This window comes from Branchiostoma lanceolatum, chromosome 16, assembly GCF_035083965.1.
Source record: "Branchiostoma lanceolatum isolate klBraLanc5 chromosome 16, klBraLanc5.hap2, whole genome shotgun sequence".
Taxonomy (NCBI): domain Eukaryota; kingdom Metazoa; phylum Chordata; class Leptocardii; order Amphioxiformes; family Branchiostomatidae; genus Branchiostoma; species Branchiostoma lanceolatum.
Genome location: NC_089737.1, coordinates 6,923,556 through 6,938,105, shown reverse-complemented (window position 1 = coordinate 6,938,105; position 14,550 = coordinate 6,923,556). Strand labels below are relative to the sequence as shown.

Genomic DNA, 14,550 nt, shown 5'->3' with positions numbered 1-14,550 from the left:
TCTTCTGACGCCATGCATGCGGTTTGCAGTACGTATGTGTGTTTTTTTTTCAACTACACAGTGGTATTTGTTCTAGTAACATAAGCAAGGTTGCTGCTTGAGTTTCTTTCGTGATTTCGCGATTTTCCTTGTGTCAGTCCGCTGTGAATTAACAGGAACTGGAGTTTTAGAAATTTTCGTTATGAAGTCGCATTGGCACACAAGTACACAGACGTTATCGAAAACTGATTCGTTTGCTTTCGTTGTTTCCGTTTTTCCATTAAATATTTGATAATTGAATAGATCATACAATTATCATTTTTGTATTATTTTGACCTATTCCTTTACAATTTGTCAATTATGTTAAGCATTGATCATATAGTGTAATCACACTTATTATGTTTGATAACTTGAAATTCACTTTGTATTTCCTCTTCTATTCATTTGTTTCATTAGGATTTATGGTAAAATTTCAACCTCATTCTTTTGTAAATTTTGCTTAGTTTGTATTATATAAAATTCAGATAATTCCTAGCCTATTGTCCAGTTTCAAGGGGAGGCCCAAAAAAAGCCTTCTGCCCCCCCCCCTTCATTTTACCCTTTGTTTTTGAATATTTGTACAAATATGCGAATCAACAATAAACAAACGTCATCTCCTTGACAGAGGTGACAGTTTTTGTCGTATAAGATTGTGTTTTAGACGCATATTTCGCGCGATTGACCAACGCTCATTATATACTGCTTATTAAAAAACATTCTATCTGGCGTAACGGGGGGCGCCCTAACATCGCACGCGCTCTAACATCGCACGGAATTTTTACTGATCTTATTTTGCATAAGTACGCCGTGTTTGTGTCCAATGACTATGCTGATAAGGAAGGTAAATAACCCAAGTTCATGCACATAATTGCCATTTACATTCAAAACATATGTGTACATATTCATTTCTTGTTTTGTCGAAAAGTAGTATTTTGACAATAATGATGGTAGCGCTAAGTAGAGGGTCACTGCGTAGCTAGACGGCCCGGCACCTAAATATACGACCTGTGCCAAGCAGATACATAAGTCACGCAGCTATCATACACATAAGAAAAATAACTTCATAAAACACTAAAAATTTGGGTCTTTAAGTGTTTGTTGAGAAGAAAACCGACCAAAGAAAAACAACGTAAACATTGCTGTCGTCTGACGACGTTGTTTTCCCGCAATTTTTTTGGGCCGCGATGGTGGCGGAACGATTCAACGCACAGCTTTGTTACGCGCTAACATGTGATTGGTACCGTCTATGAAAAGGAAACTGAATACAGAGATGGCGAAGATATTTTCCAATAAGTAGACGAAGTATTGTTGATGTAAGCGGTGTCGTTTTTTCGTAATGATTTCGTAAGTCGGGCCGCATTCAATACGTACGTCGGGCCGCGTAGTAGCCTATTCCCCGTGGAAACATGAGCTGGGATGCGCTAGATATAGCCCTTCTCACATGAGGTGAGAAGTGCACACAGTCAAAATTTTCCGGTCAAAAGAAAGCTATAATATAGCAGACTTCAAGCCTTATTTACATTTCCCTAACTTCATCACCAACTTCCGAAGAGAGCAAAATTACCAAAGCGTAAAGTTAGGCACACTATCTGGCGTAGCACTAAATCAGAAGGTACATTCGTGAAAATGTCTCACAGCGTCTTCCGCATGTAACGCGGAGCATGAAGGGCCCATGAACAGTATGAATACATTTCTTGTCCAAGTATGGTCTTTAGATGAATGTGTTCAAAATTCATCAATTAAAACATGACCATTCTCTGGCACCCAGCAATGGAGCGCCGTGAGTTCCAGCGCGTAAAAAAACGTCCGATGTTTGAGCACCCCCCGTTATGCAACATAAAGGACTGAGAAAAAAATAGAATCTCTAGCCTTAGCTTTTGAAACTCGTGAGTACTATTCCACAATCAGATCCCGTCCTCAAGCCCCGACAACAAAAATCCAATCAACGCTGAGATTTGAAGTCCTCAGTCGGTATTAACTGGTCTCGTTGCTGACGTGTACTTACGTGTGATATTTGTATGAATTGTCATATAGAAAACAATGTGATATTCCATACGTTGTTCATATATGACCTGTGCAAACGAAACTGCCAGAGAGTTCGAAATTTCACCAAATACTGCGCATACGAAAACATACCCACATCAAAAAAGTATCTGGAGTAATTTACTCTCCTGAAATTGTTAAGTAATAGAGGTTGCCATTCTTAGTATGCTGTAGTTGTACAATTGTTGTACAATACAGCTGTTATCATCGGAGTACGTTGATTGACATCAAGCTTTTCTCATAGTCTCTCTCTTAATTTTCTTCTGTGCAAGCTTGTGGCAAACAATCCTTCGCTTGTATGATATATATATATATCATACATATTAAACACCCTTCTAATATTAAGTCTATCAGAAATGAATTTCTTGTTGTTGTTGAATGCAATGAAAAGTACGTTAGGCACACCCTAGACCGTTGTCTATCGTCTTATGATCCTTACACTTAGGACTGTTTTTAGCATTGTCGGCAAATCTTCAAACAAACCTCCCTACATTCCGTTAAGGAGACTTGAAGAAATGGTCATAGTAGCATTACGTGGCCATAATAGGCTGTTAATACTGGCTAAAATGGTATTCTATTGTTTAGGTACTGAATCCAATTTGTCATTGTAAGATATAGGTTAGATATATTCATTGTTAACTGTAAACAAATAAATAACAATTGCTACAAACACGCGTAAAAACCATAGCGACATTTGTACTCACAGAGCTTTACAATTCTACCAATGAGGTGCATGGGCTGTCTTCTTGAAGGACAGGACTAGATTCACTCTCACAGTTAGTAGAGTGCCTTCATGTCGTATGAAGAACGGGTACAATATGACAAGTTGATTTAAAAAGCCAACGCTTTGGATGAACCATTCGTTCCGTGGGTGCAAAGCATCTAAATGTGCACGTAAGTGGTAGAAAATCTGCTGTGTCAAAGCAGACAGTACTATATTTTGATAGAATACACATTGTACTATTTTCTTTAGAAAGAGCGTACTTGTTTTTTAATGGATAAAAGAAGTATCAAATCATCAAAAATCCCTACTGTTTGGTATAACCCTGCATGATTTTTCACGCCAGCAGACAGATTAAACTGTAGACTTGTATAACCCTGAATAAAGTTTCTTTGATCTCGTAGATTTGGTAAATGGTATTTTTTATAGTGCCTGGTGCTTTCCTTGGAAAAAGTAAGGCATATTCACATCTACACACTAACTGTTTGTTGTCTTGTTGTAGAAGACGGTATAACAAGCTAACTTCTCCAATTAATTGGTCTTTATGTTTTCTTGTTTCAGAAGACGGTGTAAGAAGAATTCAGCCTGTCTAGTGGCTCCCCCAGGCGCCCTGTGTTATATTGCACCGTCAAGTAATTCACACACTAAACAGCAGTTTGAAAGGAAATTTTGACCTTTTTATGGACAAGTTGTCTAAAACAACGTTGTATTGGTTCAATGTCGTCTTGTTTGATAAAATCGGAAAGAGACAGTTTACGGGAAATTTACACTCGGGCACTCTTATTGATAAAATGCGAAGGTAACGTGGTATTGATGATCTAATGTCCCATTCTTTTGTTCGTGAAATGTTGAAATATTGTCATTTTTCATATTTAATGGTCGCATTTTCAAAATCAAGGTCATATTAGAGTCGAAAATCCAAACCCCTTTGTGAGCCTTTTGCAATTTCCCCATTCCCAAAAAGACTGAAATTTGGCAATTTGACGGTCGTTTTTGCCACTTCCTTGGCGCGGCCGGGAGCGGTACTGCAGATAAGGCTCTGATAGGGTATGTAGTCCCGACTTGTAGATGTGTGAAAATATATAAAGAAATCCGGATTGAAGCCAATGAATACTTCCCTAAACAGGTCCAAAAATCTTAACATACATTTAAAATGACTTTTAAGACTTTGAAAAATACGAATTGACATGATATGGATCAATATCTATGGGCCGCGCGAGGGGCCCATGTAACATTGTGACGCCCGTTGAAGCGCCCCCTACATTCATGTATTCTATAGATAGATACTCCAGATGAGTCTCTACCAGGCCCCGCGGATGGCTAGAAAAATAGTAGAAATTGGCCAAATGGATTGAATAGTATACTAAGAACTTTAAGGGAGTCGGCTACGGAGAGAGGGTCAAATAGGCCATCCACGGGCGCAAACTTTTACTTCTATAGCGGACTAACTTCTCTGGCATGTTATCCGTCTATTTGGCCACTTTCTACGATTTTTCCAGCGACTTGTGGAGCCTGAAAGAGGCTAACTCCAGATATAGATATGCTCTATTTCTTGCTCTTCACTCATGATGAGATAGGGAAATATGTTTGGTTTAAGTAGACGGCATAGCAAACTAACGTTACACATGTAAACAAGATGATCTATAGTTCAAACTTAAGGTCACGCCCTACATTATCAGTAGTCAGTCTTGCCTCGGGCAAGTCAATGTGTACAACAATAGAACCAGTGGAATGATGCAATACAATTATGAGTTGATAATCGACTTGGTATGATTTTCGTGCTTGTTTTGTTTCCTCATTGAGAGTCAAGCTACGCAGTCTTAGTTGTTCCTTTTGACAACTGCCTTGACCCACACGAGGCCGTATTCACACATTATAAGATATCGTTTCGAGAGCAGGATGTCGTCGGGAAAGTTGCCTTACGGTCCCTTGACGCCTGAGAGAAGCCCCCGCCGGGAGCGAACAGGCGGCCCGCCCGGGTCTTTGGTAGGGCTGCTGCTGGGGGCGAGCGCCATGTTCGCCTCGGTGGTAGTGCTGCTCGTCATCGTGCAGAACATCGGGCACGAGATGGGAGATCTCCGGGCTAGAGTGGAGAGAGACCGGGAAGATATCGCTAAGCTCCAGGCTCGGGCTGAGAAAGACCTGAAGGAGATCTTTGCTCTGAGGGAGAGGATCGTCGTGCTGGAAACACAGACCCGAGACGGAAGTTTTCTGACAAACCACGCCGAACAACAAACGCCTGACGTATGTAGATACCCACGTTATTCTTAACGCTGCAAACCATAGTGTAGTCATCCAATGCCCCTGCGACTCTGTAATATGACTCTCTTGTATGGTGCATGCAGTCTTTGCCAAGAACCAACCGAGTCCGCATGGACACATAAAATACACAGAAAAGGGTTCGGTCGTAGCCACCACAACTGCAGCAAATGATGATTGCATGTCCTTTTCTAATTGCTTAAGAGACTGCAATGGAGGATTGTTCTTTAAAACTGTCGGTAAGGTAGGCGTAAAAAAAACAGCCATGAAAAGCAGAAATAAGTTCATAGCCATAGGTTTACGTTTAGAGTTGCTTTTGTTTTTCAATATACCCGCCAGGCTTACCCTACAGTTTGACTAAACGTAGCTCTGCACAATTTCAGCTCTTCGGAAAGTCCCGCCCGCAGGGCCCACCTGAGGTATTTTGGACCATGGAGGCTCTATCAATGAATGATATATAGCTGTGAAACCTTGGGCCAAACCTGTTCTTTGGGCGTCTGTGTCAAGTCTTATTTGGCCTTTATTCAATTCTCTCCTGTGTTCTGTCCTAAATTAAAGAGTTTAAGATTTGTCACGCTATACTGAAGATTCTCTTTCCAGCCGAGCGGTCCTGTGCCCAACCCTGAGGGAGACTCTGGTGACGTCAGTGTCATCGACACGGGGGTGCAGAGCAGCAATGCCACGCCAGGGGGACATCTGTACAGGCACAAGAGGGAAGTGCCGAACGCCAACTGGGTCCGACTTCCCGCCGGCTCATGTGAGTATGGCTAGTTTGGAATTCATTTCCTATCGTAGCTGCCGGGTCTCTTCTGTTCTCTTAAGACACGGCAGCGTAAGTTATGGAAGGATATCAGACTATACTTGAATATAGTTTGGGAGGCGTGGCGTGACTGTTTATTAACTTTATACCTGTTATGTTTGGTAAGGCCAAGACTTGGTATGGATCAAAGTAGGACTCAAAGTAGGCAATTCTCTAAATAATAGTTTTAGGATGAATATGTATGACACCCCAAGAAGTTCCGGATCCAACGCCCACAAACGTATACGATCTTACATACGAACCTTGTGTTATTTCATTAAATGTTAGCTTCCTTTCTTTTGTGTTACACCTGTTTACGTTCATTCTACTTAATTTTGTTGTTATGTCCAGGTCAGGCTGGTCGAGACGGACGCGATGGAATTCCAGGAGCCTCCGGACTTCAGGTGGGGTCAAATACTTTTCTGTCGACATGTTTCTGTCCGTTTCGTAAAAACGTGCCTTCATGTCAAAATTTCACATATAGTTGGCTGTCGGTTGGCATACAGCTGAATTAGCGTGACATGAAACTGGAAATTTGATATAGACGGGAGAATATTAAGTTCCTGGCACTTTTGACTAATGACGTGTCTGTTATAGTTCATATGTCTGAACTCTGAAGAGATTTCAATCTGATGAAGAGCAGACTATTTGTCGTGCTGCAAAGCAGCTTACCCTCTTGTTACATACCTTGGCCACCAACAAAGATGACCTTTCATATTAATTCATCTTTTCTGTAATTCCTGACAGGGACCGCCTGGCCAGAAAGGAGACCTTGGACAACCCGGGAGTAAAGGAGATCGGGGAACAGGTGAGCTAGCCTCGCAGGGCATGAAATATCACCTGCGTGCAGGTTAGTGCTGGTAAGACTAGGGTGACATACATGTACAGTTTCGTAGTGGCGACAAAATGCTTTGCATCAATATGTAACGTTGTACTGAGAATGCAGAAATGTTTGCGGGGATTTAGATTCACGGTTGGGAGAAAATGGAGTGTTCGCGGTGGTTTTGAGTTCGCGTTTGAAACAATAGTAGCGCTACAGTCACACAATGGAACGGCTTTTCGCGGTAGTTTTAAGTTAGCGGTAAAGAGTTCACCGCGAAAACCGCGAACATAAAACCACCGCTAATATATTGCTGCATTTACAGTATATTCTTCATAAGAGTGGTACCACTGGAAATATATTCAAAATGTTGTTTTTGCATGGAAAAAGAAAACTAGTGGTGCCGGTAAACTCTGTCTGGTGCGGGTAATAATGTTCAATAAGAGTAAGACGACCACGGGAGAGAGGTGTAGAAACACAGAGAATGTCGTAAAACACCAAAAAAATACTAGAAACCCCCGCTTGGAGATTAATCAAACATACACTGAAAGCTGTTCCGAAATAGAATCACCTGTCACTAGAAAATTGTTCATTAGGAGCGAAGGGGGAGAAAGGAAACGTTGGACTGCAGGGGACCAAAGGGCAGAAAGGTGCGATTGGACAACCTGGGAGTCCGGACACGGGTGAGTCTAGGTTCCCCCATAGTACACATCTGCTTGCGTTTGCAGTTAGAATTCTGTTTTGCTGTACAAACTGCAATGCCGTTGGCAAAGCTGTAAGGATCGGTGTTTCTTTCGGCGAATTTGCTTAAAATACCTAAACGACCATCTGTATCCGTACACGTAACACACCATCTTGCTACTAAAGCATGCTGTTCACCTGTATGTAACTACATTTAACATACTGTGTCAGATAATCTACAGGTTCACAATAGAGCTATATCTATCACTAAATATGCTTATCTTAGGAGCGAAAGGGGCCAAAGGAAACACTGGACTGCAAGGGGCAAAGGGACAGAAAGGCGCACAAGGGATGACTGGAAATAATGGAGCAGGTAAATAAATCATTACAATGTCATGTAGTAGGATGCAGATTGTACCGCAAAGAGAGATGTGCACTTTATAGACGGATACAAACTATGCCCCCCCCCCCCCACTTCATACACTAAACTAATAGGACCTATATATAAGTAATGCAATACGGGAAATTAACATTTCAACCTGTTGTTTCATTTTCATCACTAGGCTGCAGATGAATAAGAAGAAGTCAAATCTGCAAACTAGATTTTAGATTGTAGTTTCTATATGCATAAAACCCATGTTATGTCATAATGTTTAGGAGGTGCTGTTTACGTCCGCTGGGGCAGGAAGACTTGTCCCTCTGGAAGAACAACTGTCTACTCTGGTGAGTTTTTTTTTTATTTGTTTGTTTGTTTGTTTCGCACGAGGCCACACTGACTCTGGATACCCAAAAAGCGATGTAAACGCAGGACACAAATTATCTCAACTTCTGGCGCATTTCGCATTGAAATTTTTGTTTTTATCGGGTGGGTATGACATGAATACAATACAACATGGTGAATTCCGCATCCTCCGGCCTACGGGCGATCCTACCCGCGGTCAGGCTGGGATCTCGAGTGATACGGAATACCCCGCGTTGTATCGCTTTTATACGTAATGAGTAGGTTAAAAATAAATGTGAACATCATCCGTTTTCTCAGAATTAAAATTTAAAGAATCCAACCTTCACCCCAGCATCGATTGGAACTACTTGGTTGTCTTGTTTCAGAAGACGGTGTCGTTTTTTCAGAAGGAAACTTTATATTATCCAGTTTCAGAAGATCATGTTACGAACTTGCATAACTTTCCTTTATCTTTTCATTCGAAAACTGGCGAAAATTGATGCGCCTGCGAGTGTCATTCATAAAATCAAATCAGTGTGACCTCATCTTTCCTTTATAGGTGTGGCCGGAGGCACGGCTTCCGGCGACACAGGTGGCGGTGCCAACTACCAGTGTCTGCCGACCAATCCACAGTGGGGAAGGTACCAGAACGGAGTCCACCGCTACAGTGCGTACATGTTCGGGGCTGAATATCGATTAGGAACAAACGTCCCGTTCGGTTCCACCTCCCTTGACGCCCACGACGTCCCGTGTGCGGTCTGCTACGTCCCAACCCGCGGCAGTAAGTTGATGATCCCCGCCCGTAAGACCTGCCCCACCGGCTGGACTGAAGAGTACGATGGGTACCTCATGGCTGGTTCGTACACCCACGCCAGTGTTAAAGAGTACGTCTGCGTGGATTACTCTCCTGAAACTGTACAGGGCGGACAAGCGAACCAGGCGTCAGCGCGGTTCTACCCCGTGGAAGCCCGCTGTGGGTCCCTGCCGTGTCCCAGCTACGTGGAAGGGAGGGAGCTCACCTGTGTCGTCTGCACCAAGTAAAACTTCAAGTCATCGCGTAGATTTTTTGAGAGATGTATTTGCCTCCGTTTCTTTTGACAGCGATAGTCCAAAGAGTTGGTAATGGCTATGTAATAATTTTCGGCTCTGGGTGATTAGATTCAGCTCCGATTTGAGTTTCTTCCCCCAACGAGTGTTAAAAAACATATCTAACTAGAGTTCCACGACGTCATACCTTCGCCAAATGCTTTTTGACTGACGTATCATGAGTGTTCTTCATCGATTATAAGACATACCAGTTGATCATCTTTTCTACGAAATGACAGAAGTTGTCTAAAGTTTTCTTGAGTTATGCTGGCCATTTACATACACACATACAAACGCTACCCAAAATATAACCTTCTCGGCGAAGGTAATGATCACAGACTTGCCTGTCTAAATCGCGCTCCTAGCGGCCGGCCCGACAATTACCGCCCCACCCATGTTGTAAACGCAGACTAATAACAGTCCAGACGTACAGGAGGCTAGACCAAAACTGCTATCATTGCATTGAGTTTAGGAAACACTGAAAACTGACAGTGACACATTATCTATGACTATGGATTACATTGGGACCGGCTAAAACTATCATACAAGGAACCGTTCAGGGAGGAAGGAAGAGGTAACGGAATAGATGTGAGGATAATATCAGATAATGGACAGGCATGACAAAAAGTGAAACATTAAGAAAACCAGAAAATCGAGAAGGATGGAGACAACTGTTTGCTTGATCTTCGGAGGTGCCCCAACGTTACAATAGTTAGACTAAGCATTGGGTAGATGAGAACTGAATTGAGATGGTTTCACTTGTAGTGTTTCACAATAAGCGTCAGGAGACCCGTTCAAAACTACTTGTCTGTCTGACGTAATCAGTTTTTAGGAAAATGAAAGTTAAAACTTTGATGCAATAAAACCTTGAATCACCAGACTGCACACCTTCTCCTGGGTTCTAGCTGATTCTGTACTAATTATCTCAACTGGGCACTCCTGTGCTGCGATACCTTCACCCTTCACTAGGCGGCGCTTCAGCATGGTCGTGTCACGGTCAGGTGCAGCCCGATTGTGACGATGGATGGAGCGGCTGCAGCACCTGCGACGACGCTTTATTTACAACGCTTTGTTGGGCGACGCTTTCTTAACACCGTGTTACGTCCAGGTGTGGCCCATTGAGTTTACGAATATGGATAGATGTAGCTGTACATGTGTTCAAGATCGGAGGAGAATGTAGGTTAGTACACAGGAGACAGAACGTTAGAAAAAAGTCCAATAGTTTAAGAGTTAGCTTGTGAGCTTTCATACATACCACGACGTTATGTGTGTATCAGGTACCATAGTGAACTTAAGGTTAAAGGTCAGAAAGTTCAGGTTTGTTGACGTTAAGCCCAGATGAGTCCCCAGACGTGTGTTACCTGTGCACGTCTCAGACAGGATTTCTCGATTCCGCGGCTTTTCGGTGCAAGTTTAGAGGACCAGGTATGCAGGTATGTATCTTGTTGTTCCGGTTATGTCAATACATCGAGAGTTATGCAATGCTAATGCAATGTCAGTTGTTGTGGATGTCTTATTTTGTATGTTTAGAACGATTTGTGGTTGTCCGCCTTTACGTTTCAAGGATGTGCGGCGCCTTTTTGATACCAGGACAGTTACTGGCTCGTTTCGTAGATATGAGGCAGGGGAGAGGAGTTTGTTATTCTTCTACTGTTGTTGTTATTGTTCCATTCATCTGGTCGTTAAGGTGTCACGGATGTTTAATGTTTAATTATTGTTTAATGTCAGTAGAAAATGATGTATAAAACTAGAGTTCCACGAACACATTATCTTCGCCAAATAATCAAGGCTTATTATGGAAAGTGATTAATATTCACATGCTTTTATATCACCCCCTGCAAATTTGATCATACACCATGCCATTTGGAAGTTATGACGGGGGCAGTCTAAAAAGGGTTAAAAATCATTTGGTGGTACAGGACTAGTATATGTATTTAGTGTGCTGATGTATGTTAAAACTGGTCATGAAAGATATGGATATGTTGATATTATATGGGCCACAAAGGTCAAACAAGCCTGAAAACTTCAAACCCCTTTGCGAGTCTTTCGCTATTTCCCCATTTCCGAAAAGACCGAAATTTGGCAATTTGAGGGTCTCCTTTGTCACTTTTCACGATACGGCCGGGAGCGGTACTGCAGATGAGGCTCCAATAGGGTATTTACTCCCGTCTAATATAAACGCGATTCAAACGCATACTATTCAAGGCAGTATGCTAAAAGCCGATGAACACTGCACTCGACCAAAGAGGTCTGAAAGTATTTACTTACATTTAGATGACCTGAACTGTTCAAAGCACACGCTGGCATAGAAAGAGTCGATTCTAAGTGCGTGAGTGGAGCTCATGTCATATCCGCCGAAGCGCCGCCTATATTCATGTCCACATCAAGTCTAGTCCGTAATGAGTAACTTTAGGGTATGTGTGGACACCATTCGCGTCCCTCAAGAACTTTGGCCTTTTACTCAACTATTACTCCACTCATATGGGGTTAGGGACTGTCAGAGAAGCCCAGTCGTCACTCGGAAAATATTACGATCTTTCATCCCAACGTCTGCTTGGAGTTGCCTTTGGTTTTGCCTTGACTGTTTATCCGCAATCTATATGATAATTATCTGAACACTAGACCCTAAAATGATATGAGCAGGACATACTGTACCTGTATAAAACTATAGATAGGTTCTATCCTACTGAAAATTGTATATGGTTCTTGTCCTATGTTGCCTGAAATTACTTGTTTGTATTAAAATATACGTCAAACATGATTTGATTAAAAAAAAACGTCAAAACATGTTTAATCTACCATTTTAGACTGCTGCAAACATGTGCAGCCTTTAAAGCAAGCTTGTCTGTACAACTAACGTATAGTTTGAAGGCGATTGTCTGTGATATCATTCTGTGGTCTGATGTCCAGTTCTCTGTAAAAGCAAAAATTACACACGAAATTTTGCAAAGAAAAGCAATGGGTTGTGGATGATATGTTTTCTTTGTATCTAACCAATGGTAATTTCCTGTAAATTGTCTCTTCTTGAAGGGCTATTCATCATAATTCAAATCGTAATTAGTGTAACAATAGCACGTTGAACAAATGCCCACTTTCAAACCCCTCATCTAGCCATTACGGTGCTTAATTGCCGTTTACAAAGCTAATTAGCGAAAGAGCCATTTCGATCAAGCAACTCGCTGCGGTTCAAGGACGCACATGTTACATAGCGGAATGAAGTAGAACTGTAACTAGAACTGTCAAGGCAGCAGAACACACTTTTTTCGCCTATGGCGATTTCTATAGTTAAGGATCACAAAGTGACGGAAACAGGCGCGAATAAAACTATAGTAGGCTACCCTAGAGAGGCACGACAAATCAATATGCTGAATTTGAGGTTACAATCGAAAAAATGACAATAAATGAACAAAATATAGTTCTTTTACATCCTGACGCCCTCTGCCGGCTCACCTCAGCAGTCAGCTGTAAAGGTCCGCATATTTGTACGCCGACTGGCTAAACTTTATAATCTTATTAGTACGATCTAATACTACTGTGCATTAAATTCAATGCTTCGCTGGCTTTCACGTTTCAGTTTTTACAAACGGTTCAAAGATTTCGGTCGTACTATTTTTGTTACCGCTCAGTGACCGATAACGGTACTGTGTTGTGCGGTCTCAAGGCCACGTGAATGCTGATTGGTTCTCTTGGTATACATACGGATAATAGTACTATCGATATTACCGCACATCAGACACTGTTGTATACTGATTGGTCAATGTACTACAACTAAACCTGTCAAGGCAGCAGAACACAGTTTTTCGCCTATTCTATAGTTAAGGACCACAAAGTGACGACACAGACGCGAATAAAACTAAAGTAGGCTACCCTAGAGAAGCACGACAAACCAATATGCTGAATTTGAGGTCACAATAAAAAAATTAACAATAAACGAGAAAAAAATAGACTTATTTTACATCCTGACGCCCTCTGCCGGCTCACCGCGGCAGACAGCGGTAAAGGTCCGCATATTTGTACGCCGACTGGCCAAACTTCATAATCTTATTAGTACGATCTAAAAGCCGACTTATTGTTCTACTGTGCATTAAATTCAATGCCTCCCTGGCTTTCACGTTTCAGTTTTTACAAACGGTTCAAAGATTTCGGCCGTACTATTTTTGTTACCGCTCAGTGGCGGATATGAACTGTGTTGTGCGGTCTCAAGGCCACGTGAATGCTGATTGGTTCTCTTGGTATACATACGGATAATAGCACTATCGATATTACCGCACATCAGACACTGTTGCAGGCTGATTGGTCAATGTAGAATTTATTGACCAATCAATATGCAGCTATTATGAAGCTCTAGTCAAAGTGTTGCATTTATCTTATCGACTGCTAGAAGTCGCTCTTAAATATCTAATGTAAAATCGTATTGCCAACGTTACTCATGTGCCGTTCTTTCATTGCTCGTTTCGTAAATATGTCATGAGGCAGGGGAGAGGACTTTGTTGTTCTTCTACTGTTGTTGTTATTGTTCTATCATCATCATCTGGTCGTGAAGGTGTCACGGATTATTGTCTAATGTCAGTAGTAAATGATATATAAAACTATGGTAAGGTGAGTTATAGTTCCTTTCCCCAGTTTCTGCAGTGCTGGTCGCCGAGCTTGTCTGGGTGAACCCACGGATAGAGCTGACATCTTCCTTCTGCTGGGGGGGACCGGTGCAGAAGTTTAATAGAAGAATCACAGAGCCGACATCTTCCTCCTGCTGCGGGGACCAGGGCAGAAGCTCATCGGAGTCCATTTTACAGACGTAAAAACATAGAAATACCGTATTTCTATGATCTTACAACTGTAAAATGAATTCCCATTAGTTTTTTACGGTATAAATATACCTTTATATACCTGAGTACTTTGGAAAAACAATTCTGTAAAGAAGTACTGTAAAATCTTCATAATTTACCAGAATAATAATAGATATATTCAACCTTTATGACGATCACCTGTGTTACAGAAGCTCATCAACATAATTTACCCAAATGGTCTATTTTGTGTCTGGACCACAAGTGAAATATACATCCTGTGGAAGTAGTTTATCTTAAATTGGCATGAATCATAGTGTAGAGTGACAAGTCTGTCTGTACTACTACTAGTGTCATAACGGAAAACTTACATAAGTAAATCATGTGCATATATTTGTATACCTAATAAAGGATTACGATTAGTCAGTGAGAGAATGATGTGTTAAATAAATAAATGGATACTAGTAAACAGATAAATGAATAGATATATTTTGTATCTTATTGTAAGTAGAGTTATCCGTTATGCTGTTATTGTTAGAAACCTCGCAAGGTGGCCATGCTTTGCATGCATCTGTAATCAACTTGTGTGTATTCGGTAAACTTTTGGATGTTGAGTTG

The 14,550-nt window shown here is 41.6% G+C and overlaps 1 protein-coding gene across 2 annotated transcripts; it reads left to right on the top strand.

Annotated features, from left to right (window-relative positions):
- Positions 1 to 4,492: 4,492 nt before the first annotated feature.
- On the top strand, positions 4,493 to 14,021 carry LOC136421878 (short-chain collagen C4-like). Of its 2 annotated transcripts, XM_066409446.1 has the most exons (9): positions 4,493 to 5,026; positions 5,642 to 5,798; positions 6,192 to 6,244; positions 6,588 to 6,648; positions 7,257 to 7,343; positions 7,628 to 7,714; positions 7,999 to 8,064; positions 8,622 to 9,099; positions 13,772 to 14,021. In XM_066409446.1, exons 1-9 carry the CDS (start codon positions 4,682 to 4,684, stop codon positions 13,863 to 13,865), a joined length of 1,428 nt encoding a protein of 475 aa, XP_066265543.1. In that variant the 5' UTR covers positions 4,493 to 4,681; the 3' UTR covers positions 13,866 to 14,021. The 2 variants fall into 2 exon arrangements, with proteins under 2 accessions (XP_066265543.1, XP_066265544.1); XM_066409447.1 differs by lacking the exon at positions 13,772 to 14,021 and having other exon boundaries at positions 4,495 to 5,026; positions 8,622 to 10,033.
- The last annotated feature ends 529 nt before the right edge of the window (positions 14,022 to 14,550 follow it).

Bases quoted from the DNA above. Each gene is read 5' to 3' on its own strand.
- LOC136421878 (XM_066409446.1), top strand. From the start codon at position 4,682: ATGTCGTCGGGAAAGTTGCCTTACGGTCCCTTGACGCCTGAGAGAAGC. The intron at 7,344-7,627 runs GTGAGTCTAGGT...TGCTTATCTTAG, and splicing joins ACCTGGGAGTCCGGACACGG to GAGCGAAAGGGGCCAAAGGA. The intron at 8,065-8,621 runs GTGAGTTTTTTT...TTTCCTTTATAG, and splicing joins AAGAACAACTGTCTACTCTG to GTGTGGCCGGAGGCACGGCT.